The sequence below is a fragment of the Lampris incognitus genome, chromosome 5, assembly GCF_029633865.1.
Source record: "Lampris incognitus isolate fLamInc1 chromosome 5, fLamInc1.hap2, whole genome shotgun sequence".
In the NCBI taxonomy this organism is placed as follows: domain Eukaryota; kingdom Metazoa; phylum Chordata; class Actinopteri; order Lampriformes; family Lampridae; genus Lampris; species Lampris incognitus.
This window is the reverse complement of record NC_079215.1, coordinates 47,690,634-47,717,654: the sequence shown is the minus strand read 5'-3', so window position 1 is coordinate 47,717,654 and position 27,021 is coordinate 47,690,634. Positions and strand designations below refer to the sequence as shown.

At 43.8% G+C, this 27,021-nt stretch overlaps 1 protein-coding gene across 1 annotated transcript in view; it reads right to left on the bottom strand.

Moving 5' to 3' along the window:
• grb2a (growth factor receptor-bound protein 2a) overlaps window positions 1-25,854 on the bottom strand; it is a 58,931-nt gene extending 33,077 nt beyond the window's left edge. The window contains exon 1 of the mRNA XM_056280375.1: window positions 25,491-25,854. Coding sequence (XP_056136350.1) covers window positions 25,491-25,568 — 78 coding nt within the window. The 5' untranslated portion in view covers window positions 25,569-25,854. The remainder of the gene's footprint in view (window positions 1-25,490) is intronic.
• Window positions 25,855-27,021: the final 1,167 nt, after the last annotated feature.

Genomic DNA, 27,021 nt, shown 5'->3' with positions numbered 1-27,021 from the left:
TGAATGTAAAGGTATGGTTAAGTCTATGGGATCTGAGTCTATTGAAAATTGTAAATGTTTCAACTGATAAAAGGTTTGTATCTTTTCCCTTTTATGCTATTTTGCACTTTGAGCTCTTCTGTTGTCTTCATGTGAGCGTGTGCTGAAATTGATGTACTACTGCCATTCTTGGTCAGGTCTCTCTTGTAAAAGAGATTTTCATCTCAATGGTACTAACCTGGTTAAATAAATGAAAATGAAAAGGACACATACCCACATCTGGCTTCCCACCCGCAGACATGGCCAATTATGTCTGTAGGGATGCCCGACCAAGCCGGCGGTAACTCGGGGATTCGAGCCAGCGATCCCCGTGTTGGTAGGCAACGGAATAGACCGCCACACCACCCGGATGCCTGTCAGGGCTCAGACTGGACTCACACGCAGAACACACCAGACAGAAGCAGGGGATAAAGTAACAGTCTTACTGGGCAAGCAAAGCAGAGTAGAAGACAGGCAGGGGTTCAGTACACAGTGGCAATCAGATCCAAGCAACAGTACAAAGTCGGGAGGCTTACGGGAAACAAGAGGGGCAGGCAGGTAGTTCAACATGAGGAGGCAGAATGGCTAAAGACACAAGACCATCTGGCAAAGACTGAGGGGAAGACGACAGGTTTAAATACACACACACACATACACACACACACACAAAGGGGGCTGATGACAAATATGGAACAGCTGGTGAGGTGCAGGTGGCGAGACGAAACGAGACGTGGAGCTGGAATGTCTGGAGTGATAGAGTTGAGTAATTTAGTTAAAGCTCCAACCCTTAAGATTTACATTAAACAAATATATTTTTTGATACTTTCTATTGCTGTCGTACTAAAGGCAATAGCTAATCCACAAAAACAAAAATCATGGGTACTTTTTGTACTTGCTCATTTTCACGGGGTCCGGTAGTACTTTCCAATGGTAAAGCACACAGTGTTTCCCATCTTTACCTCAGCATGAATAGAGAAGAAAGAAGGCACTTCACCCCCAGAACATCTTCATCAAGAGATGCTATAGCGTCAGTAGCTAAAACCCAGGTTCAACCATGTTTTTTTTTGTTCAGCCTTTGCAAAGCAGCTGACACAATGGTACACGATTAGGGATGCCCCCCGAAACCCAGTTCTAAATGGGAACCGGTTCTAAATTAGTAAAAACCGGAGCATTTTTAAGATCCGACGTTTTCGGTTCTGCTATCGGTAGTCGGTAGGTACTCGAGAAATCATGGAGTGAGATTTATATTGTGGCAATTGTGTTTTTCGAGGAATTTAAACGTCGCGAACATAATCTTGTTTGCCGTTTTCTCCATCTCTCTGTCTCTCTCTCTTACTGCGCGAGGGGCGGGGCTGTGCTGTGCTCCACACACTCGCTCACACACGCGCAGACAGCTCTGCTCAAGTGCTCATCATGGCGGAGAGAACTAAACGTTCAAAAGGTTTGGGTGTATTTTTCAAAAGTCGATGACAACAACGCTCGTTGCCACAAGTGCAACAAATCATTTGCCAGTAAGGGTGGCAATACAAGCAATCTGTCGAAACATCTTTTGTCGAAACATGGTATTAATCTGCAGAAATGCGGCGTTTTCCACTGCTTTGCTCGTAGTGTTCCATCAACGTCCACTGCAGGTAAGCTGTATGAGCCATAGATACGGAGTTAGCTAGGCTAATAACGAATTATTACGAATAGGCCAATAAATAAAATATAATTGCTTAGCTAATTGTTAAGCTACAAATATATAAGCCATAGATACGGAGTTAGCTAGGCTAATAGCCGGGGACACTATAAGTCAGGAGAGATCACGACTCCTGCCGGAGAAGGCAGATATGTTGATTTTTCTGCAGAAGAACTGTTAGGATAATGTTCTAGGTTCTTGTTTGTTTGAACTTCCGTCAGCCTTTTGCTGTAAAAATTTATTTTTAATATATATATTTTTTTCTTTATCTTTATCTACTTTTATTTTCTTATCTTATTTGTTGTTGTTGAATGTTGATTATAAAGTCTATAATTCAGACGCATTTAAAACATTGCTGCTGCTGTTGCTGCTGAATAAATAATATTTGTTTATATTTATATAAAGTTATATAATAGAATAATAAAGCAATGTCGATTCTGTTCTTAATTAAGTGTCTTTTTTTCTTGCATAATAATCAAAAAGAACCGATAAGCAGTACCGATAAGAGTAGTAGTATCGATAAAATCCTAACGATACCCATCCCTATACACGATAAGCACCACCAGTAAGAGGTCAAACACCAATGCAATGACCAGTATCACCACAAGTGACAGCAAATTAGACAAAAACGACAACCTCCAGGACTGTAGCTTTAAGGTGACACAAAGCTCAGGGGCCTCTTGATTTAGGCCAGTGGTTCCCTCGAAGATGGGTTAGGACCCGAAAATGCTGTAGGCCTTATTCCTGGCTGACATGACAAGAGCAAGGCAAGTTTATTTCCATAGCACATTTCACACACAGGCAATTGAAAGTGCTTTATATGAAATGCCTAACAAGACAATAAATAAGAAATACAGAATGGGATAAAGACATTAACATTAAGAATATCAAAACAATAAGATAAGCTGCCTATAGTGATGCACTGGGATGCCTAGAATAATACAAATTTGAGTTGTTTTGATCAAATCCCATTTTAGACACTTCTGATGATGATGTGCAATCAAACATTTTAACCCATTTCTTTGTGGGCACAGTAAGCTCTGTAACTCAATTATCTTCCAAGTCTGGCTATTTTAAAGATTGCATTTAAACAGTCAAAGTAGTTTACAAAGAATAAAAGAGAAAGAGCGAAACAAAGACAAGCAGAAAAAAAGCCCCAACTGAATAAGAGAGAGGATAAAAAGGGATGAAACGAAATGACTGCATTCTATAGCACTTTTTATAGTCAAGGACACAAAGCACTTTACATTGAAACAAATGCATCTTATTACAATATGGGTGGCCCGGGGAGCAAACAATGTCACACATTGTCACCATCCAGTCAGATGAAATCAAGCCAGTAAAGCCTACCACCATCCATAATTATCATTATCTCATCACGATGTTGTGATGAAGCTGGCCAGTTCCTGAGCTATTAATTCACATCTTCCTGGTGATTCACCCACCATGTCATCCATTACACCTGAAAGGGTGTATGTGTGCGTATGTATATGCATGCCTATTGAAACTGATGGTGTGGCATTGATATGTGACTGTGACTGTCTGCGCTTCTCAAAATAATGCAGCCCTGTGAAAGTTGCACAGTCAAATATAATAATAAAGCACTGATGCAGGCATTGTAGGCTGTGAAAAGAGAGAACTTGGCAGAGAATTGCTTCATTTCTCTCTTAACTTGGGCCTAGATGCAGTATAGCCCCATAAACAATAATTAGCGTGGGATAAAGTGTACAAACACAGACACCACGCACACATATACATACATACAGACACACACACACACACACACACACACACACACACACACACACACACACACACACACACACACACACAAATATATCATTATTATTATTAGGGCCCTGTGATAGACTGGCAGTCTGTCTGGGGTGTCTCCCCGCCTGCCGCCCAATGACTGCTGGGAGAGGCTCCAGCATCCCCGTGACCACAATTGGGATAAGCGGCTTGGATAATGGATGTGTATGGATGGATGTGTGTGTGTGTGTGTGTGTGTGTGTGAGTACTTTATACATAATGATAAGACTACATTTCTCATGATGCTTTGAGGGCGTGGTCCTAAAACTGCAGGGACAGAGAGAGAGCAAGAGGGTAGGATGAGAAAAAAATCCATGTGGTGGGATTATCCAGAAATCTTGCTATGGATAAAGAGATTGTTTCTACTTTACTGCTGGAGTTAAGTTCGGAAGTAATTTTATCAGGTGTAACTGATAAATGTGTTTTTTGCCATGTGTGTGTGTGTGTGTTTTTTTGTTTGTTTGATTTTTTTTTAGTAAAACTGTTACTTTGTTAAGGTTGTAAGTGGATTTCACCTTGGGACGTTGGACACAGTTCGGGCTGCCGGAATTAAGCTAGAAAGCAAGAAGAACTACCACTACTACCACTTTTGGCTGCTCCCTTTAGGGGTGGCCACAGCGGATCATCCGTTTCCATCTCTTCCTGTCCTCTGCATCTTCCTCTGTCTCACCAGCCACCTGCATGTCCTCTCTCACCACATCCATAAACCTCCTCTTTGGCCTTCCCCTTTTCGTCTTCCCTGGCAGCTCCATATTCAGCATCCTTCTCCCAATATACCTAGCATCTCTCCTCCACACATGTCCAAGCCATCTCAATCTTGCCTCTCTTGCTTTGTCTCCAAACCGTCCAACCTGGGCTGTCTCTCTAATATACTCGTTCCTAATCCTGTCCTTCTTCGTCACTCCCAATGAAAATCTTAGCATCTTCAACTCTGCCACCTCCAGCGCCACTTCCTGTCTTTTCGTCAGTGCCACTGTCTCCAAACCATATAACATAGCTGGTCTCACTATCATCTTGTAAACCTTCCCTTTAACTCTTGCTGGTACCCTTCTGTCACAAATCACTCCTGACACTCTTCTCCACCCACTCCACCCTGCCTGCACTCTCTTCTTCACATTTCTTCCGCTCTTCCACAATCCCCATTACTTTGGACAGTTGACCCCAAGCATTTAAACTCATACTCCTTCATCACCTCTACTCATTGCATCCTCACCATTCCACTGCCCCCCTCTCATTTACAGAGGTGGACAACCCGGCTGCCACGTATTTGTTCCACCCATGCACTACACCAGCTAAATTTAACTAGCACAACTCTTCAGCCAGGTAGAGTGAAATTGTTTAGTGAATGGCTAGAACAAATACATGGTAGGATTTTTACTTTCTGAAGCCGAGGTGTCCACCTCTGCTCATTCATGCATACTATGTATTCCGTCTTGCTCCTACTGACTTTCATTCCTCTTCTCGCCAGTTCATACCACCACCTCCCCAGGCTCTCCTCAACCTGCAGCCAACTCTCGCTACAGATCACAATGTCATCCACAAACATCATAATCCAAGGAGACTCCTGCCTGATCTCATCCGTCAACCTGTCCATCACCACTGCAAACAAGAAAGGGCTCAGGGCCAATCCTTGATGTAATCCCACCTCCACCTTGAACCCATCTGTCATTCCAACCGCACACCTCACCATTGTCACACTCCCTTGATACATATCCTGAACCACTCTTACATACTTCTCTGCAACTCCCGACTTCCTCATACAATACCACACCTCCTTTCTCGGCACCCTGTCATATGCTAGCTCTAAATCCACAAAGCAAGCAAGCAAACAAACAAGGACAACACTGCAGCACATAACAAGAATGGTCCCTTTTTACTTTCTTGTGGCGTTTGGTAATGTACATTCATTTTATTGAGCCAGCATTATAGCTGCTGAACTGGTGATTGGGCATTGGGATCCGGACATGCACATTACGTGATCGGCATCACGTGTTTGAGCCGAAACGCCACAGAATGACTGCAAAGGGCGTCCACAATTTTATTTATTTTTTTTACTTTCCCTTGGGTCATTCCCACTACTCATCAAGCGTGCCAATGTTGATCCGGATCATATTGGGTGTGGTTTACGTCTCATTTTTTGACAATACACATCTAATTGTATTTAAAATCCCTTACTTTGGGACTTTGTCTTTTCTCAAATGCATATTCTGTTCATTCTCATTGTAGGTTTACTATATATATGCAATATTCTAGCTCTGGTGTTTTGTTTTTATTTTTCTTCACGACCAATTTATACTTAGTTTTTCTGGGAGGTAATTGCACACAATAGGGGGTGTTTTGTTATTCCAGGTGGAGGCACTGCTTCATTTAGCCAGTGTAAATTCATGTAAAATAACCCCAGTGGGTTACGCCATCTGCCACACTTGAGAATTTAAGGCTTAGAGACACAATAGCAAATACACTATAAATAGTGTGTGAGAAGGGGTTACATAAATAACAGCAACATTTCCTCAGGCCAGCATATTGAACAACAAAGGACGTATTGCACGGAGGTGTTTTTGAAATTACATTTGGAACAACTCACTTGAGGTCACAAACAAAATCAATGCTCTACAAGAAAATATTTTAGCTTGCAACTGGAGATAAAAAGAGGCTTTTTGATATGATTTAATTTAGAGTGTGATTTCCTTTTTTTCCCCCCATTAAATGCTAACAATGCACAAAGGCAACATGTGGTTTGTGTATCGGTTTGGAGATGAAAAATCAGAACTGGCTCAACTAGCCATCAAGGCACACCTGTATCTGATTAACCTCTGTGGTGGGAAACTTTGTGATAAAAAGAAAATAGTCAGCCTCGTCTCTCTGAGCAAGTTTAATTCACAAAAAATTGCATGTACGTGGACTCGGTCTCGCCAAGGCCAGACTGAGCCCAGAGCATGAGATACATGATTTTTTTTACAGGGTCAGACAAACAACTTGCATATCAGGATGTGTTAAGTTTTAAATAAAAACTCAAACACCACGAAGCTGCGTTTTGGAATCTTTAGTGAAACTTTTGCATAACGACAATGGTACATCTGCTAGTGCATCCGCTAGCCATGGCTACTAACCCTGTTCTCTAGATCCGCTACTTCCAGGGTTAACGTGAACCAAGAGCGTCTCACATATACGCCACTTAACCTAGAGAATAACCAGAATAAACATTAAAACACCAGAAACATTACTAAACGTGTCACAAAACATGGACATTACAACCCTCCTTTCCTTACTTTTTTTTTTAACAATAACTATTAACCAGTCCAACTCAAACTTTCTCTTGCATTATACCTTTTAGTCAGTTCACTTTAAAGTCAGTGAGGTATGATGGGGGTCTTCTGTTTACCCTGACTGGGTATCTCTGAACAGGTGACTGTGGCCCAGGGGGTTTAGGGGCTAAGGGCTCTGGGATTTGTTCAGGGTGGATTTCGCTCCAGTCCATACCTTTCAAACCACATTGCTGAGAGTGGTATTTTCAGCCACCAGGAGGACCTTGAAGTGGGATGAGTTTCTGGTGATGACATGGTCATTGCGTTTGGCTGTCACCATGGACCCTTTGATGGCGATGACCCTGTATGGGCGGGGATTGTAAGCAGGGCATAGCTTCCCTTCCTTATTTTGACAACACAGGACCCTGTCGCCTACTTTCACAGCCAAAGGAGCAGCATGGCACATCCTGTCAGCATTGTGTTTCATCCTTTTCTTTGCCACTGCATCTGCTTGTCATAGCTTTACATCAACCTGAGACTGGAAGGGAAGAGGAGATTCAGACAGCTTGATTCTGAGGGGCCTACCGAACAGCACATCTGCAGGCGCCATTCCAGTTGAGCAGTGAGGCATGGCATGGTAGTTGTGGAGGAATGTGTACAGAGTCCGTTTCCATGGGTGACCGTCAACGTGGGCAGCACGTATGGTCTTTTCAAGGGCACGCATGAAGCGTTCAGCCTCAGCATTGGCCTGAGGCCACATCGGAGCTATCTTCCTATGCCTGAAACCCAAGTATGTAGCGAAGTCTGCATATTCTGAGCTTTGGAAGGGTGGGCCGTTGTCAGTTTTGACCTCCAGTGGAATTCCCAGTGTAGAGAATATTTTGTCGAGTTTAGGGATCGTGGCTCTGGCTGATGTGGACTGCAGAATCTCTACCTCTGGATACCTGGAGTATTCATCTATGACCACCAAAAGTTAATCACCAGAAAGGAATGGACCACAGAAGTCCACACCAACTTATTCCCATGATGACGATGGTAGCTCAGACATGCGGAGAGGTTCTTGCGTGTGATTAGGCACAACAGCCTGGCATGGGATGTAGCCAGCTATTATGGTTTCTACTCCATCTGTCAATGCCAGGGAACCAGACTTTCTCTCTGATCAACTTCTTAGTTTTGACTACCCCCTAATGGCCTTTGTGTGCCAGTGACAAGGTCCTTATTTGTAACGAATGAGGGACAATGATCCTCGTGCGTCATAGCACAGTGTCATCCATAGCGGTCACAGTTAGTTCAGCTTCGATTTTCTTGAATGACATTAGAGCAGCAAAATCCACTCCGTCGGCAACATCTTGCTTTTCAGAAGTGACTCCCATTAGCCTTCTTTGATGAGTCGAATGACTTCGCACAGAGTGGGGTCAGTTTTGGTTGCCTCTTGAATATCACTCAGTGTCATTGCCTTAGGGACAGCAGTTGCTGTAACAAAGTTGACATATTCTTCTGCTTGTCTTTCATTGTCTGACTTGTCATGAGACATATGTGATACTCAAGCAGGGTGGCGTGACATATAGTCTGCCGGGTTGTCCTTACCAAACTTGTAGCGGACTGTGTAGTTGTAAGGCTGTAGATGTAGACTCCAGCGTTCTATACGAGCAGGTGGCTTGGATTTGGGGTTGTTGAAAATCCATTCCAATGGTTTGAGATCACTGATAAGTGTAAAGGGTGCTCCGTAAAGCTATATATGTGAAAACGTTCACAGCCCCACACAATCACAAGTGCTTCCCGTTCTGTTTGTGAGTATTTTTGTTCAATGGGGAACAGCACTCTACTTGCATAGCTTTTCACTCTAGCTGGTTCATTTGGGCCACTCCTTTGCGCCAACACAGCCCCAAGACCTACTGGACTTGTGTCGACCACCAGTTCAGTTAGTCTGTGTGGGTCAAAGTAGGTCATCACAGCATCACTTGTTAGACTTCGTTTCATCTCATTGAGAGACCTCTGGTGCTCTTCCGCCCACGTCCAACGAACAGTCTTTTTTGCAAGTTCTCTCAGAGGTTGGGTTATTGTGGCAAAATCCTTGATGAAACGGGCACTGTAATTTGCCATGCCCAGAAGACTGCGGACCTCACTGGCATTAGTCGGAGCAACAGCATCGTGGAGTGCCTGAACCTTCTTGGGATCCGGAGAGAATCCTCCATCTGAGAATGTGTATCCAAAGAAGTCCAGAGTGGTTTGTGCATATGAGCACTTGGCCTTGTTGAGAGTTAGGTTCTCCTCCCTCAGTCACTGAAACGTTTCTCCAAGAGCTTGGTCATGGGCAGCTCTTGTTTTCCCAAACACATACATTATCACTTAGGTTGACTACTCTTGGGATGCCATCCAGGGCTTTTTGAATGGCATTCTGGAACACCTCTGCAGCCGATGAAACTCCAAAGCTCAGTCTTTTGTAATGTCGCAGCCCGACATGGGTGGATAATGTTGTGATATATCGAGAGGATGACTCTAGTTCTAGCTGATGATACCCACTGTTCAAATCTAGCTTTGAGAAGATCCTGGCTCCATTGAGTGATTGTATCACATCATCTACTGTAGGTGTGAGATGTCATTCTCGTTCGATGGCCTGATTTGGTATCCTCATGTCCACACAAATGCACATTGCTTCCCGGTCTTTTGGTTTTGGAACAGGAACGATTGGAGAGACCCAGGGAGTGGGACCATCCACCTTCTTGATGATGTCAAGATCCTCTAGACGTTGCAGTTCAGCCTCAATTCGCTTCCTTACATGAAAAGGTACTCTTCCGTGAGGTTGTGTGATAGCAGAGACGTCTCTCTTTATGTGCAACTTGACTTGAAAGTCATTCAGTTTTCCTATCCCCTGAAAGAGGTCAGCATACTCAGTGAGGAGATTATCCACTGCCCTCGCTTCTGTCTGGTCTGAAGTTCTTGTGGGCTGCTCTGGCTGTTGTGGAGATGTGTGAAGAGCATTGGTGATTTTGATCAGTCCCAGTTGACTGGCAGTGTCATAGCCCAGTAGACAGACTGCCATTACTTCTTTGTAGCGCATGGAATGTTGCATTTGTGAAGCATGATTTGGATTCGACGAGTGAGGTGAATTTTCCTAGAGCAGGCAGTGGTGTGCGTGAAACATGGTGAGTGAGGGCTTCTGTCTCAGTCTCTGGTAACTTGTTTCATCGAAAACATTCACAGTTGCCCCCGTTTCAAGCATCATTTTTATATTGCAGTCACTAACCTTTATCTTTGCATGTGGGAGATTTGCTTTTGGTTGGGAGACTGTGTAAAGATACTCCTCAGAAGATTCTGTGCCTACATTGCTTGTTTGTTGAGATGTGACGCCACTGTGTCCACTGGTGTGTACATAATGCACTTCATGTCGACATCTGATGCCCCCTTGTGGCCGCTTAGAGCGACAGCATTTTGCGAAATGTCCTTGTTTTACACACACGCTGCATGTTTTCCCCCGTGCCGGGCACGGCATTTCACGGTGGGGAAAGACACCAGAGCAGTTGCATCTTTTCTTTACTGTTCTCCTCCCCACATCTACTGCCAGAACATCGTCCCTTAGATTACTTTGATCTGCACTTTGTTGTGTTTGTTCCATCGCCAATTCTTGAATCTCCGCAAGTGCCATGGTTCTACTGAGTGAGAGGAGTTCAGTCAGTGTCATCTCTGATTTCTGTAGTGCGTGACACCACAGTTTATTACATGTGCATGTTTGAATGATCATAGTTTTGATCTCATCAGTAAAGTCACAGCCTGGTTTAACAGGAGTCAAGTGTTTCCCCCGTTAGTTGCTTGGCTTGTCTGAATTTGTAGGTCTTGTAGGCTATGTTGATTTTAGGCGAGAAGTACTCACTTAGTTTGTCTTTTGCTGGTTTATAGTCCTTTGCTTCCCCAGTGTCAGTGAGTGTATCAAAGATGTCCTGTACAATGTAGAAGCATCCGACGCTTTCATGTGTCATCCTTTACATCCAGAGCAGCTATGAAGTTTTAAAAACGTTGTAGCCAATTCTTCCAACGGACAGCTGAGCTCTGTTCGTCACTTATATCAAAGGCAGGGAACGACGGCAATGCAGCAGCCATGTTAGTGGAAAAAATTTTTGAATCCTCGTCGCCAGTGTAAAATTTTGAAATAAAAACTCAGATACCATGAAGCTGCGTTTTGGAAATCTCTAGTGAAACTTTTGCATAATGACAACGGTACATTTGCTAGTGCATCCACTAAACATGGCTACTAACCCTGTTCTCTAGCGCCACTACTTCCGGGCTTAAAGTGAACCAAGAGCGTCTCACATATACAACACAACCTATAGCGCCCCCTTGTGACCAGAATAAACAAAACTAACGCCAGAAACATTACTAAACATGTCACAAAACATGGACATTACAGGATGGAATGTGGTTTCTGCTGACACCAGACAAAGGGAGCAGCCCCCCCATCTGCAGGTACAAGCTACTCCCCCTTCTGCCATGGACAGACCACGTACCCGCGATCTTTGTTGTGGAGAAGAGCACTTCTAGACTAAGGTAAACTTGGAGAAAGCAGCCACTGTCTCAGCACCAAGGACGTGCCGACAGCAGCGGAAGGGTCAGTTGTAGGCAAAACACAAGTCGTATGCAAAAACATGCCAGTAGTACGTGACGTCTAACTAGAAACAAGTAGCTGTTTGTCTCAGTACAAAGGTTGTACCTGTATAAGCTTGTATTTTTCCATTACACCTCCCTGTGTATAAACGTGTGTTGCAGGGGAGAGAGAAGCCCCAAAGAGCCTGTATTTTGAATTTAGTGCCAGACTTTTAATAAACTGCTTTTGTGAATAAATCCTGATGGCTGTTTGGCTCTTCCACTTGAGAGCTGAACCCTCGTAACACTCAAATACGCACAACAGGCAACATCATGAGGGAGAACCATGGAGGATTATGGCCTCCGTATGCATGCATATACTGTCTGCATATGCTCCCATAATGTATGCAAAGCCATATTTGGTTTGACAGAAACTCAGGTCTGGGTTTTCACACCGTCAAGCACATGAGTGTGCCCCCGTTCACAAAGCTGGCTGATAAAGCACAGAATCAGTTGCGAGTGCTGTTGAGCCTCAAGCATTGATGCCCTGCGGTAAATTATAGTCAGTAAGAATTTAGTACTTACAATGTTTATTTAATTTACAAACCAAGCCCCAAGTATTGGAATTACTTTCTTTTTTTTGTGACGCACATGTGGGCACATATTTTGGTAGTATGATTATGGTGGAGGTTATTTGGAGCAAAAAAAAAAAAAAAGTGAACCTGAGGGGAGTTAGTTGAAAGATGCCAGAGTCGCTGCTTTTAGATTTACTTGGGAAGATGCTCCTGTTCAGCCTAAACCCGGGGCACATATCGAAAATGACCAGTTTGCAAAAAATAAAAAATAGCTTGCGAAACAAGCAAAAAGACAGTGGTACCAAAAAATGTCAAATTGTTCATTTGAGCATGCGTTTAAGAATGAATCTCTGTTCACACTGATATCTGATGTGGAACACTTAGAGAAATTATTGTGAATAACCAATCACACACACACATACATACACACAAAACGTGCATTTGATTAAAGCATTGGAATGGAGGATTATAGGCTGCAACTTGAACAGAGCTATGAGGCCAACACAAGTCTGTCAATCTCGCAGATCAGTGAGAATCACAAAACGTCCACATGACAGTCAACTTCACCATACAGACAACATTTGGGATGTGTTATCTGATCTGCTACTAGGGATATAAACTACAAGTTTCATCACAATACGATATAACATCGACTCTTTGGACAACGGTACAATATTTTCTGATATCCCAAAGTCTGCCACGATACACTTTCAGTTCGATTCAATTCAATTCAGGGGCCTGCAATCCATATGAGATGATATCATCTGCCTATAACACAATCAGCTACATTGATACCAACTCACAAAAAGCAACTAAAATATGATTTGATAATTTTATTACCGAGATCTTCCAAAAACTTAAATGAAAAATAATATATTCTTTTAATAAAAAATAATAAAAAATAAATCTCCTGCTATTCACTATAAAGTGCCACATCTCTTAAGTATATTTTTTTTTATTATCAGTTAACTCAAAGAGCCCTTGATGACCTTTCAATTATGAACATAAACCATGCACATCTATGCTTCATCACCTTGGATTTACAAGGTTCTATCTGTGTGATCAGTGGTTTAGAGATATCCATCTATCCATTGTCCAAACCGCTTTATCCTGCTCTCTGGGTTGTGGGATGCTGGAGCCTATCCCAGCAGTCATTGGGCGACAGGCGAGGAGACACCCTGGACAGGCCGCCAAGCCATCACAGGGCCGACACACACACAGGCTTTAAAATGTTCACATTCTAGCATATCTCAAAGATGATGATATGGATCGATGTTTTCATTTGCATTGTACCACATATGAGTATGTTCCAAATCAGAATAGAAAAAGACGTTTTCCCATGTATTGCTTTGTAGTCACACTGCTCTTAACTGCCCCCTCCCCCATAAAAAAAACTAAACAAAAAAAACGATGCAAGTCATGTCTACAAGAAAAATCGGAACTGGGTCTGGACTTCATCTTCCTCCGTTTTCCCTTGCCCAACATGATCGATGGGATCTCTCTCCCTCTATCACTCCTCTGTCCTCCACTCCTGTCCCAGGTCAAATGTCTTTGCTATCTGTGCTACAAACACACAAGAGGACAGAGGACAGATGGCAAGCTTCAGAGCCAGATGTCCTTTAACACAACCTTAATAAGAACACTGTTTGCCTTAACTGTACTTCTACGATAAATTACACTAGTTGTAGCGCTAAAGTGTATGTGTGTGTGTGTGTATTTGTGAGCGCGTGTGGCTCGCCCCCCAGTCTAGTTCTTCTAATTTAGGTCAGACTTGTTTTGTTTTCAAAGTTAATGAGCATCATTACTGTTCCCATGACTGTTGGGGGAGGGAGGAAGAGCTCTAAAGCCCAACAACATTAAAGAAAACAGCCTCACATCTTAAGTGTTCACTCTTTTAGATGCAAAGCGCCTCAAGATCCTGTTTTCTAACTTTCTCACTCACAAACTTACATTTAGTCTCACGCATAGCTGTACAATCTAGATCCATGGGTGTGGGGGTCTGGTGTTGCTGGAAGGATTGTGACCCCTCCAGCACATCTAAAAATATGCTGTTGTAAAGATTTTGCTTCTTTTCTTGATTGTTCGCTTTAAAGCAACATTATAATCCTCATGGGTAAGAAAACTGGCAAAATATAGCCATGTTTTCACCGCCGTAACATTCCTCAGGAACTAGAAACCTTTTGAGGAACTCAGCGCATTTCCACCGCAGGGACCAGGGTCTAAATTAAATTGCAGTACGTAAGTTTCGTCTCCCCCTTATGACAGGGAAAGTAGTTACTTCTCTTCTTTCAGTCTCTTCAACGAGGAAAAGCTACGCCAATTATCCGTGTTTGTCCTTGCCATCGATCATTCTTTTTTGACTTGAATCCTTCCTTTGAACACAGAGTTTTTTTTTTTTTCTCTTAAGCATCAGAAATTTTTCTTGGACACTTCTTGGGGTTTTGCGCCATAGTTTCCAAGTCCCGAAGCTTTATGGCGTAAAGCCCTGACGGCAAGTTGAACTTCCTCACATGGAAGTTCAGCTCTAGCAAACTAATCATTGCTGGTTGACTACCGGTGCTCCAGCGCGTGAATGTTGCACCAGACACCAGATTTAAAACTCCGGTACACTGCAAAATATAGAGATTTACCTGGCAGTGATAGGCTTAATCATCATTGTGTGAACTCAGTTTGGCAAGAGCTTGACTGTCAGAGATGTTCATTTATATGTAAAAGTCCTGCACTCTAGCTTTAAGTTCCAGGGACATCATTTTACCCTCCAAAAATGCTGCAATCCCTTGTACTCTGAACTTGGGGGGGGGGACAAACGCCGACACGGAAAAGTACAATGGAACTGCTATTCAAGTTGGAATTCCAAGTTGGAAACTCGGGCAAGATCCATTTAGCCCGAGTTCGCCAACAAAAACACACCTGACGTCACAGCAATACGACGGGCACACGGTGAACAGTAAGCAGAATTACCTTTTCATCAATTTTTACTTCATGTAGTGTTTGTGTTCTGCAAGGTGCAGTGACAACTTTGTAGTGGCCATTTCCATTTAGTTGATTTGCGCTTTGATATAGGTCCTCAGTAGATGCTCACGTTCAGAGACTTGCCATAAAAACATCATTTTGCTGCGGGCGTCAAAGTTTTCCCAAGCAGACGCACTGGGACGCATTTAGATTGGAAGTTGGGAATGCCGACTCGGGACTATTGACTTCCGAATTGCAATGTATTGCAGCATATGTCCCTGCACGAGGTGGATAGTCATTTCCAAAAGTACAGGAACTTTGGGGATGGGGCTTGCACAGCTGAACATTTCTGATTTGTTCGAGTACTCGCAGTATTTTATTCCAAGTCATTCTTAAAAATCTGCAGCCGCAAACCAGCGCTGTGCACAAAATCTTTCACTCATTCACTACTCCCTACTCACTAGCTGTGTTTCCATAACTTACTTTTTGATGAACTGTCCCGTTTTTTTTTAATTTGTCGTTTAGTTGGTAGAGTGTTGTTCCTGTGTTACCCCCCCTTTTTTTCTCCAAATGGTCTGACCAGCCAGTATATATGTCCCCCATTGTGTTCAGTTTGATAGGTCAGTTTGGTATGTTTAGTTTGTTATGTTCAGTTTCTTAATTTGGCATAATATGAGTTAAGCTCTGTTTGGTTGTTTGGTTGACCTCTTTTACAGGCCCAGAGCTTTTTGCTATCAGTGGGGAATTGTTTTTGTGTAAATAAAAAAACCCTTTTTGGAAAAACAAAACAAACAAAAAAAACTACCTGTGATTCCTCTTGCCTACCAGCCCGGTCCCTTACAGTGGGATTGAGGAAGTTTGTTTGAATTTTGCCGTTTCCCTAAACCGCTTCTAATGCAATAATTTAAAAATGCACATAAACACGTTATGGAAACATATTATCTACGGAGTTCTATGCAGAGGACTATATAGCGAGCTCATTGGCAAAACGAAAAAATACTTTTGGACACTACTCTGGGCATTTTCTCTGTCGTTAATTACAGCATTGCTGTCGCACAATTAAAACTGGCCAGATCAACATTGGCTGGTGGATCATATATAATAAATACTGGCATGCTTTTCTGTGATAAATACATATTATAATGGGTGTATTCTCCCAAATCAATAAATACAAAGTACTCTGTGGCCATTTGTGTTGTGATGCACTGCTCTGCTCAAAACATTTTTTCAAAAAAAATATAATATATAATCCAGTAAGTCAAGTAAATTCTTTACGAGACAGTACAAGCCTGTTTCATGCCATAAGCAATCATCAGCTGTCAATAAAGCTACTCGAGGAAAGGACATACCATTTACTGCCTCGTCATGCACATCACGTGCACAGTGTCCAATGGGGGAGGGAGAGGTGCAACATACAAAAATTCAAAAACACGTGATCGCTAATGGTCCAATTGGGGGGGGGGGTGGTATTTGTCTGTTGTCATTATTTATTTATCCATCCAGCCATTATCTGAACCGCTTATCCTGCTCTCAGGGTCGCTGGAGCCTATACCAGCAGTCATTGGGCGGCAGGCGGGGAGACACCCTGAACAGGCCGCCAGGCCATCACAGGGCAGGAAAGGGCCCCCCACCGCACACACACACACCTAGGGACAATTCAGTATGGCCAATTCACCTAACCTACATGTCTCTGGACTGTGGGCGGAAACCGAAGCCCCTGGAGGAAACCCACGCAGACACGGGGAAAATACGCCAACTCCACACAGAGGACGGCCCGGGCCGACCTACCAAGGTTGGACAACCCCAGGGCTCGAACCCAGGACCTTCTTGCTGTGATTTATTTATAATTACAAAATAGGTGCTTATATCTATGTCTGCAACTGTTGGCCAATTCCCAGTCAGTGCTCCACCTCGTCTGCCAATCCGGGGAGGGCTGCAGACTACCACATGCCTCCTCTGATACACGTGGAGTAGCCAGCCGTTTCTTTTCACCTGACAGTGAGGAGTTTCACCAGGGGGACATAGCGTGTGTATGTGTGTGTGTGTGGGGGGGGGGATCATGCTATTCCCCCCAGTTGCCCCCGAATAGGCGCCCCGACCAACCAGAGGAGGTGCTAGTGCAGCAACCAGGCCACAAACACACATCTGGCTACCCACCCGCAGACACGGCCAATAGTGTCTGTAGGGACGCCCGACCAAGCCGGAGGTAACGCGGGCATTCGAACCGGCAATCCCCGTGTTGGCAGGCAACGGAATAACTGCTGCACTACCAAGATAAAGACATTTTTGCGCGATTTGAGACCAACGCGAGCCCAAACTGGTTTGGCAGCGGCAGTAATCTTCGCCTGGGAAACCGTTTCTCAAATTATGAAAGTTCAACATCTTACCCGCTGCCTCTCCGGATTTTGTGGATGTATCTGCTCTGCGCAGTTTTACTACAGATTACAATGATTTCCGGGAACTCTTTTCAGCTTTTTCTCCAAGCACGGGCTCCTTTTTTTTTTTAGGCGCGGCATTTGTTAGCTTCCGGGCCATTGTCCCTCGTGACGCTGTGCGACGCTTCTTATGCTCCGGGTAGTAGGTGGGCAGATTGGTTCCGTCCGGTTTGTTCTTCCAATATATCTGTTTGTTTGTATGTTTGACTGACTTGACAGCGCTGGTTCTTTAGCACACCTACATCCAACAGATCCATCATTAATGTTATTAACTGCAGCTGTGTTTATCCTGCTATGCTAACATCACAGAGTACCAAGACCACCCTGCCATGTTTTTAACCTTTACATGGTTTTTAACCTGCAGATGTCATAAAACTCTTATCAAATAATCTGGGTTTTAGTTACTCTTTACGACAATGATTCCATGTCGTCCTGTTCACAGCAAAGACGGACAACAGTTGTGCTTTGTATCTATGACACTCCATGTCCCCGTACATATAGCTTTGGCAGAAGGATGGAAACATCTTCAAATCAACCTATCTCACAAGTATGCTTCCCTCTTGTTGACTGCTAAAGCCTCTTACATGCATCACCCACCAAATCCCTCACTGATGATGCCCTTTCAGCCTGGAGTCTCACATCAAAATATACAAACCAGATTAAGTTTTGAATATACAAATGAGATGAAAATATACAAATGGAGGGGAAATGTTTAGCCGAACGCAGGCGGGCAGTTTCTGATGACAGAACTGTGGGACTGAGGTAGGAGAGATAAATAGGAAGATTGGCACGGAGAGGAAAAAAACTACTCCAGAAGGGCTGTGTGTGTGTGTGGGGGGGGGGGTTAACAAAGGGAAGAAATCAGAACAGTGATTTTGGAGCCTTACTCTCTCTCTCCCTCTTACCCAGCGTTCCTTTCACTATTTCTGTATATGTTTGCATCGCTCCCTCCCTCCCCACTTGATAGTATGCAAAAGGTAAAAAAAAAAAACACACACACACACTTCCAAGACTTTCACACTTCACTTGATAGTATGCCAAAGGTAAACAGAAAATAGAAATTTAAAAAACACACTTCCAAGGGCTTCACAGTTCACACTTCTCTCTCCCAGGCCAGGATGAAAAGAAACATAGCTGACAGGAGACGGCCAGTCAAGAGAAGCTACCTCTGTTATCCTTTTTGGTGATTTGATCTGGAGGAAAACAGGAGTGGCGAGGCTGTCCGACAGCAGGAATGGAGTTTATTACCATATCCTGGAGCCCCTCTATAAATAAACACAATTGATTTGGGTGTATTTCCTCTGCTACCTTCTTCCGTATCCGTATAGGAGGAGTGGGTTGTAGAAATAGGGAAGATAACAGTAGCGCTCTCTCTCGTTCTAATGCAATCTAATACAGGAGAAGCAGCATATCCTTCACAGCACACTAGTTCAGCAAATCCAATTTTAGATCCAGCCTTGGGCCTTTCTGAATAAGGACTCCTTCCTCTCCCCACGTCAAGAGAATTTACTGGAAGTCACATTCACTGACGTTGTAACACTATCTGGTAAAAAAAAAAGGGGGGGGATTTTATTTATCTAAGGAACAACTGTTAAATGTACAGATAGCAAATGGACCAGTAGACACACATTGGTAAGCTAAAACATTAAAACCACTGACAGGTCAGTGAATAACACTGATTACAATGGCACCTTTCAAGGGGTGGGATATATTAGGCAGCAAGTTAGCAGTCATTTCTTGAAGTTGATGTGTTGGAAGCAGGAAAAATGGGCAAGTGTAAGGATTTCAGCAACTTTGACAAGGGCCAAATTGTGATGGCTAGACGACTGGGTCAGAGCATGTCCATAATGTTAGGTATTGTGGGGTGTTCCCCATATGCAGTGGTTGGTACCTACCGAAAGTGGTCAAAGGAAGGACAACCAGTGAACCCTACACAATATATTAGACAGGTGGTTTTCATGTTTTGGCTGATTGGTTTATGCTTGATTCTATACAGGGGTAAATGTTATGAATAAGAGAAGACAGCAAAACGTTTCGGTGCATCACATGCTTGACATCACATGCTTGACTTCTTCTACATTTTAACTGAAGACTAACAAAATCAGACAACGTAGTAGCTTACAATGTTACAATTTCATTTAGCAGACGCTTTTATCCAAAGTGACGTACAACTGAGAGTTAATACAACACAAGCAAGGATCTAGTCAGGAGGCGACAACGCAAGTGAGTGTAAAAAAAACTAGGTTCAAATCCAATAGGACATAGGTGTCAATAGGCAGTACACAAAGGCAATGCATAGGGTGCATAGAAGCGATTTTTTCTTTTATTAATACCATCAGGTGTGGAGGTGTTTGTGAAAGAGCCGGGTCTTTAGCTTCTTTAAGATGGAGAGAACTTAGTGGTTTGTAGGGGTGTGCATGTAACTCTTTGAGACTGATTCAAATAGTATCAGTGTGCGATCGGATGGCTAGACCCGATGCATCTAGAGACATTTTGAGCGTTGATGTGATTCAATTTAGCCCTTTCTCAATACAGTGCAATGCAATTGTGCAAAGGGGTCCATTTTAACTCTGCTAACACTATAGCTTTGTAACTGGCAGGAAGAAGAAATCCTAACAGATCTATATATCTTGGTATACATCAATCCAGTGATGTGAGAGGGAGAGAAGGATAGTGATAACATCGTATTTGGAATCTCGTTTATTGGTAGTAAATCATGAACACCAGTGAAATTCTTATAAAACCCAAAGTTAGCCCACAATTATGATCAATTGTTTTGGAAGTGCATTGAACATTTCCTCACAGACATCCATAAAAATTGGGGAGAGGAACATATAGAAAGGACAGGCCGGAAAGTTGGTTTTCTTTGAGCGAGGGGTGGGGGGGGGGATATGACGACAGGCAGAAAAAGAGAGATAGGCATACTGAGGGAGGTAAGTTTGGAGAAAAAATTAGAAAAACAATGCGAAAGAAGTAGTGATGGCAATTATTAGATGGTAGAAAATAACAGATACGTGTGTCATATTGGGCTTTACTGATCCAACGAAGCCCACATCGATTTTTCTACTATTTCCTCCCAACTAATGCTCGATGCAAGCTGTCTGGATCAATGTAGCTGTATCTTAGAAACATCATGAAAGCTGTGTCGCCATCAGAGACCTTTTTCTCCTGGCAGAGGAGCTGAAGGTGAGTGCTAGCATAGTGCCTGATGGTGAGCACTAGGAGCAGTCGCATGATTGTTGGGATGACATAAGCTTAAAGCAGTTACACTTCACAATAAGGGTACATTAATTAATAAGTAATAAACATTAACTAGCAGTTAATTAATAGTTAAATAATTGTATTCATCATTTACTAATTAGTAATAGTTAGTACGTCAATTAACCTGTAAACCCTTAATAATTTTTTTTGGGGGGGGTTTCCCCCTTTCCCCCCCAATTGTACCAATTGCCCCACTCTTCTGAGCTGCCCCGGTCGTTGCCCCACCCCCTCTGCCAGTCCGGGGAGGGCTGCAGACTACCACATCCCTCCTCCGATACATGTGGAGTCGCCAGCCGCTTCTTTTCACCTGACAGTGAGGAGTTTCGCTTGGGGGACGTAGCACATGGGAGGATCACGCTGTTCCCCCCAGTCCCCACCCTCCGAACAGATGCAACAACCAACCAGAGGAGGCGCTAGTGCAGCGACCAGGACACATACCCACATCCGGCTTCCCAACTGCAGACATGGCCAATTGTGTCTGTAGGGACGCCCGACCAAGCCAGAGGTAACACGGGGGGGGGGGGGGGGTTCGAACTGGCGATCCCCGTGTTGGTAGGCAATGGAATAGACTGCTATGCTACCCGGGATTCCCCTCTACCCTTAATAAATGTTAATAGAACATTTTTAGGTTACTTAATGCTTGTAGAGTTGGGGTTAGTTAATGCTTATTACTGTATTGACTAATGTTAATAGGGCTAGTTAACAGTTAATTAACTGTTAATGCTTATCACTGCAGTAGCTCATGTTAATTAATGTACCCTTATTATGAAGTGTTACCCCTAAAGCTGTCCCCTTTATTTTTTTAGCTCCCCGTCATCCCGCAATTAAAAATAAAAAAGCTCTACCTCTTCTTTGTGCTCCTTAGGAACTGGAGCTGAGCTGTTTGGTTGCATCTCCCATGAGTCCTTTCTGTTTGTTATTTGGACCCGCCCACACTCCAGCCTGATTGGGTGGGTGGTGGTACTCAAAGCGACGCTGATGAGTTGTGCACTTTGAGGCAAAGTTGAGATGACTTCAACCCCTTTGCAGGCAATGCACTCAAATTCCTGGGCGCTGAAAAGATGTCGAGCGCCTGTATTGGGATTGAAGGCACTGAAATTGCCACTTCACCATAACAAAAAAAAAAAAAAAGAAGGAAATGACGGGTGTCCAGTCAAAGATGGGTCTCAGGTGGACACAAAGCTCCGGTGCATAGGTTCAAATCAGTGAATTGTCACACCCCTAGCAGCTTAGACTGGCACAGTCAGGGGGTCTTGGGTTGGATCCCGGCATTTCTGTGTGGAATTTGTTTAGTCTCATTATGCCCAAGTGTGTCTCCCCTGGGTGCCCCGGTTTCCTCCCACAGCCTAAAGACATGCAGTTGGTTAATGGGAGATCGTGGGCCTTGTGATAGCCTGGCGGGCTGTTCAGGTTATCTCTGTGCCTTCTGCCTGAAGCCAGATCCAATATGCTCCAACGCCACATAACATTTATCTGGATTAAATGGGCATAAAACCAAAGATGAATGGATGCTCATCTCTGTCATATGAAATACCATAAGTAGGACTTGTTAAGATGCCAAGGGAACAGAGCCAGGTGTACTGCCAAACCAAAATCAGGCCGCTTTTGTGTGAAAAATAAGAAGGCATGAAGACGTTGAAAAAAAAAAAGAAAAGCTGAAAGGAAATACCAAATTAATTTAAAAAAAAATCCTAAGTATCCCTCAGATGTTTTCACACTTGCTTGAGGTGGTGTTTTGATAAAAAGCATAATGCAACAAAAACTGAAATCTCCAGTGGCAAGTAAGCCCTACTCTTCTTTTTTTTTCTTCTCCGTAATGTTTTTCTGATGTAGTCCAATGCACTTGGGAGATTGTTTAATGCTACTGGAGAGACCATTCCCCCATTATATTTCGTTTTCACATATCAAAAGGTCACCATTATTCACCCAGCACAGAGGAAAATGGTTCTGATAGGTTCACAGAAAACCCCACCAAACCCGCCCTGCCCTTTGGCATCTATGACTCAGTAAGTACCTCGGGAATAGCTAACATTCCTACATCATTGCTCTCCTAATGCACCTATAAAAACAATTTCCTTTTTTCTCTTGCCCTCTTTTCAACCCGTCTTCTTTCCATCTTTCACCCACAGCATCTGGATGCACACAGCAGCATTGCAGCTGAGCTGTCCTAGAAAGTTGATAGTGCATTTGCACGACCCAGGGCTCAGCAAAGAGTCTTGAGATCTGCTGCAGGGTGAAGGGCATTACCAGACAGCAGCTGACGTGCACACACGTACGCACACACACAGAGACGCACACACTTTATACTTGTGAATGATGAATGATGACTATTTTAAATAGCAGCCATGCCCGCCCAGCCACATGCAGCCTCTGTGGACATGGACTGCCACTTCCCTCCTCAATCCTTCAAACACAGCTCAGTTTAAGAGTTTTCCGAGGTGAAGTTTATGTCAAGACTGGAACTCATTAACACACACACACACACACACACACACACACACACACACACACACACACACACACACACACACACGGGGAGAGAGAGACCTAATAGTTTGGCCACGGTACATGTACAGTGCAGGGGCACATTGCTTTCACACAATCTTGCACTATGCGTAAATTTGACTCAGGTTTGATCCTGTTCCTGTGTGCTTGTGCGTGTGTCTTTGGCTCAGATTACACCGCAGGCCTTCATGCCCCGTTCCGATTTTTTTTGTTGCCTATATCTGATTTCTTTTGACTGCCTGTTTACATCTCATTTTTGAAAGTGATATCCGACTGCTGTGCTTGCACCATAAGTCTTCGGTTTGCCCTTGGAACGGCCCTCCTGAGTAGGCCTACATGATAGGGTTTGTTCAACGATGCGGAAGTAAACCACCGCAGGTGTAGCTACACCCTGTCATTCAAAATGCTACAAACGTTTGAGAGTGTCGCCCCCCCCTTTTCTCCCCAATAGTACTTGGCCAATTACCCCACTCTTCCAAGCCGTCCCGGTCGCTGCTCCACCTCCTCTGCTGATCCGGGGAGGGCTGCAGACTACCACATGCCTCCTCCGATACATGTGGAGTCGCCAACTGCTTCTTTTCACCTGACAGTGAGGAGTTTCCCCAGGGGGACGTAGCACGTGGGAGGATCACGCTACCCCCCAAGTTCCCATCCACCCAAATAGAAGCCCCGACCAACCACAGGTGGCACTAGTGTAGCGACCACGACACATACCCACACCCGGCTTCCCACCTGCAGACACGGCCAATTGTGTCTGTAGAGACGTCCGACCAAGCCGGAGGTAACACAGGGATTCGAGCCAGCGATCCCCATGTTGGCAGGCAACGGAACAGACCGACAAGCCACCCGGACCTCCAAGAGTGTCGCATTTTGAATTGTGATTCATAATTCAATGTGAGCAAAAATAAATAAATAAATAAAAATAATCAAAAGCAAAAAAAAAAAAACAAAACATCAGAATTGGGTCACTTGTACCAGGCAGTCCAAACACAGTTTAAGTGTTTGTGTCTGGGTTTGTGTGTATGCCCATCCTCTTGCAGGTGCATGCTTATGGGTCCCTGTGTGGTAGTTGTTAATCCGAGCATGCACTCAGCACTCACAAGTCTCCACTCACAAGTCTCCCATGACCTCTTTCAAACATTCTCCACAGACCTCTTCTTTTACAAACACATGTATAACAATTTAACATTGTCTAAATAGACGCATGTGATTTACAAAAAAAAAAAAGTAAGAAGATAACATCAGATGGCAGTCCTCAGAAATAAGCAGCCAGTTTTCTCCAACACGCACCTTGTTTTATATGTCCAAGGTTTATACGCAGTGTTTCGGAAGCTCCCTAAGACATTTTTCACGCCCCCCCCCAAACAAACAAACAAATAAATAAATAAAAAGCATGGCGGGCTCTTGAAGTTTGTCAATCGGAGTCGACCCAATTCCTAATTCAAGAGGCTTTTTGTTTTGCCGTTTTGTCAAATTTGCGTGCGTCCATGGAGTTGAATCATGGGTTCAAAATGAAGTACCGTCCTAAACTGTGCTTCCTAGGTAACTGGTGTGGCTGGCCTAAGCTGGGTTTTACTGTAAGGCAGGCCTGTAATAGAGCATGCATGCTGGGCTGCATTGGCAGCAGCTTGCACGGTAGCTTGGGGCCACGGATTAAAGCACTGGAAAAGCATCAATGACCACAAACTGGGCTGATGATAGAAAAAAAACATGCTCAGCCATCACCCTTATTTGCCATATTGACTTTTTTGCAGGGGACACCCTTAAATGACAGCTTCTTGCCATTCTCACTAATAAGACTCCCAAGTTAGATGTGGCAGCTCTCTCTCTCTCTCTCTCTCTCTCATGTCATCAGTGAGAATGTTAGAAGATATAGAAGATAGTACACAAACGGTTTTCTGTTCTACTGTCTAACCACACACACACACACACACACACACACACACACACACACACACACACACACACACACACACACACACACACACAATATCAACGCTATCACTTAGGTCCGGAGAGAATCTAATCAACTTTTCAGGGATGACTCCGTTTTATATTTGCCTCGTGTTGGAGCTTTTCGGCTTTCCACGGTATATTGACCACATGGACGAATTACATGTCTGTCATTTAACCTGACAATGGCTCTCACAGTCACCAGTAAGTCATTTTCAGCCTCTTTCAAAGACTGCACGTCTTTCAGTGATGTTTATTTATTTATTTATTTTACTTTCAACGGGTTCCAATGTAAAATCACCCCTTTCCCTTTCCCATCCATTCTCTTTGGCGCTTGTACCACAAAGTAAAACCATACTGTATTATCTAAGTGTTAGATTCCACTCTTGCTATAATCTCACAAGGCTACAAAAAAAAGAAGCTATCACAGAATAACGCTGCTGGGCAGCGCATCAACCATGAGTCACAGCAGACTTACTTTCAGGATAGTCCCACGTTTGAAACTCATCTCATCATCCGCTGTCGCCGTGAAGTCGAATTTGGCCACGGCCTCCATGATCAACACGTGCAACAACAAAAACAACCCCAAACAAACAACAAAACAAAACCTCGTAGGACGTCAGTAGTCTGAGGCAGGCCCTGTTCCAGGTCTCCAGAGCTGTCTCTCGCTTCCTCGAAAATACTTCAAATTTGTCCACAGTGTCTGGAGGAACCTTTGTTCTCTCTCCCCCCGTCAGCTTCCGTTCAGCGGACTCCCCCCTTCACAGACGAAGAAGAAGAAGCGCAAGAAAAAGAGAAGAAGAAAAAAAGAACTAAAACCCGAGAAACGGTATTGATCGGGCAGTATCGGAAACGCAGTAAATCGCGCTGGCGCACGGTAAACCCTTGAGGAGTCCAGTTACAGCTCAGCGTCCGCTCCGCCAGATACGACGCCGCGCCCAGGCACACATGGGGAACGTACAGCGGGAGTGGAGGAAGGAAACTATGTGATTGGCATTATCTCAGTCCAATTACAGCGCACTCCCTCGATCGCTCTTCAATAACATACAGCCGGCGGAAGGGGGATTTGACAGCCAGCTGTATTTGTAGTAGTCTGGCTCAGGGACGTTGTAGGAAATCCAATTCAATTGTCAATTACTGCTTCAAACAAGGAGAGAGAGAGAGAGAGAAAGAGAGAGAGTAGTGTAATTTGCCAGAAGCAAATATGGAGACAAACGCTCTTAAAATCAAATACAGTAGACCTATATCCTATATTTGCTATGAAAAATGGAAAAGGATCCAACCTACATTGCACCCATTTACTGTCGCAATAGTAAATTGTATTTATCGCATATCACGACTGAATGAAACGTGTTTTGAAAGATGATATTCAGCGGGTTCATTTGCTCTTAAATATATTCTGTGTTTGCTAATACAAAAAAATAAATAAGTGTCTGCTGTTTAGAGATTCTCCTTTTTGCCCACGTCATGGTGAAAGCCTACAGGGCCCTGTAGAGAAAACTCAAGTTATTTGTCTTCATGCATGCGCAATAATGCAGGTAAGAAAATCAAAGAAAGTTGAATCGGTTCATCTGGACACAACGTTTATTGACAGAAACGTATCACCACTCATCTAAGTGACCTCTTCGGTCTCAACTGACTGCAGGTATCCCCACCCTGATAAACAATACAGTCGCATAACGACCGCAACCAACGACCAGTTTCATATGCAATTAGGCGTGAACAAACGACCAAGGCCGTCAATTTGGCTGTTTTGGATTTTCAGTTTAATAATTTTGCGGGGGGGGGGTGGGGAATGATACAGCCCTGCTGATCCCTGAATGCTCCTAAAATTGCATATATTTGCGTTAAAATTAGTTTTAGATCAATTGCACAAAAAAAGTTATGATACGAGCTACCTAAAACGACCATGAGCGGCCAAAATGACCGCGCGTAATTTGCGCGTCATCGTGCACGTCATGTCACTATTTATGACGTGTGTTGGTTACGTCATTTCCTTCGCGAAGTTC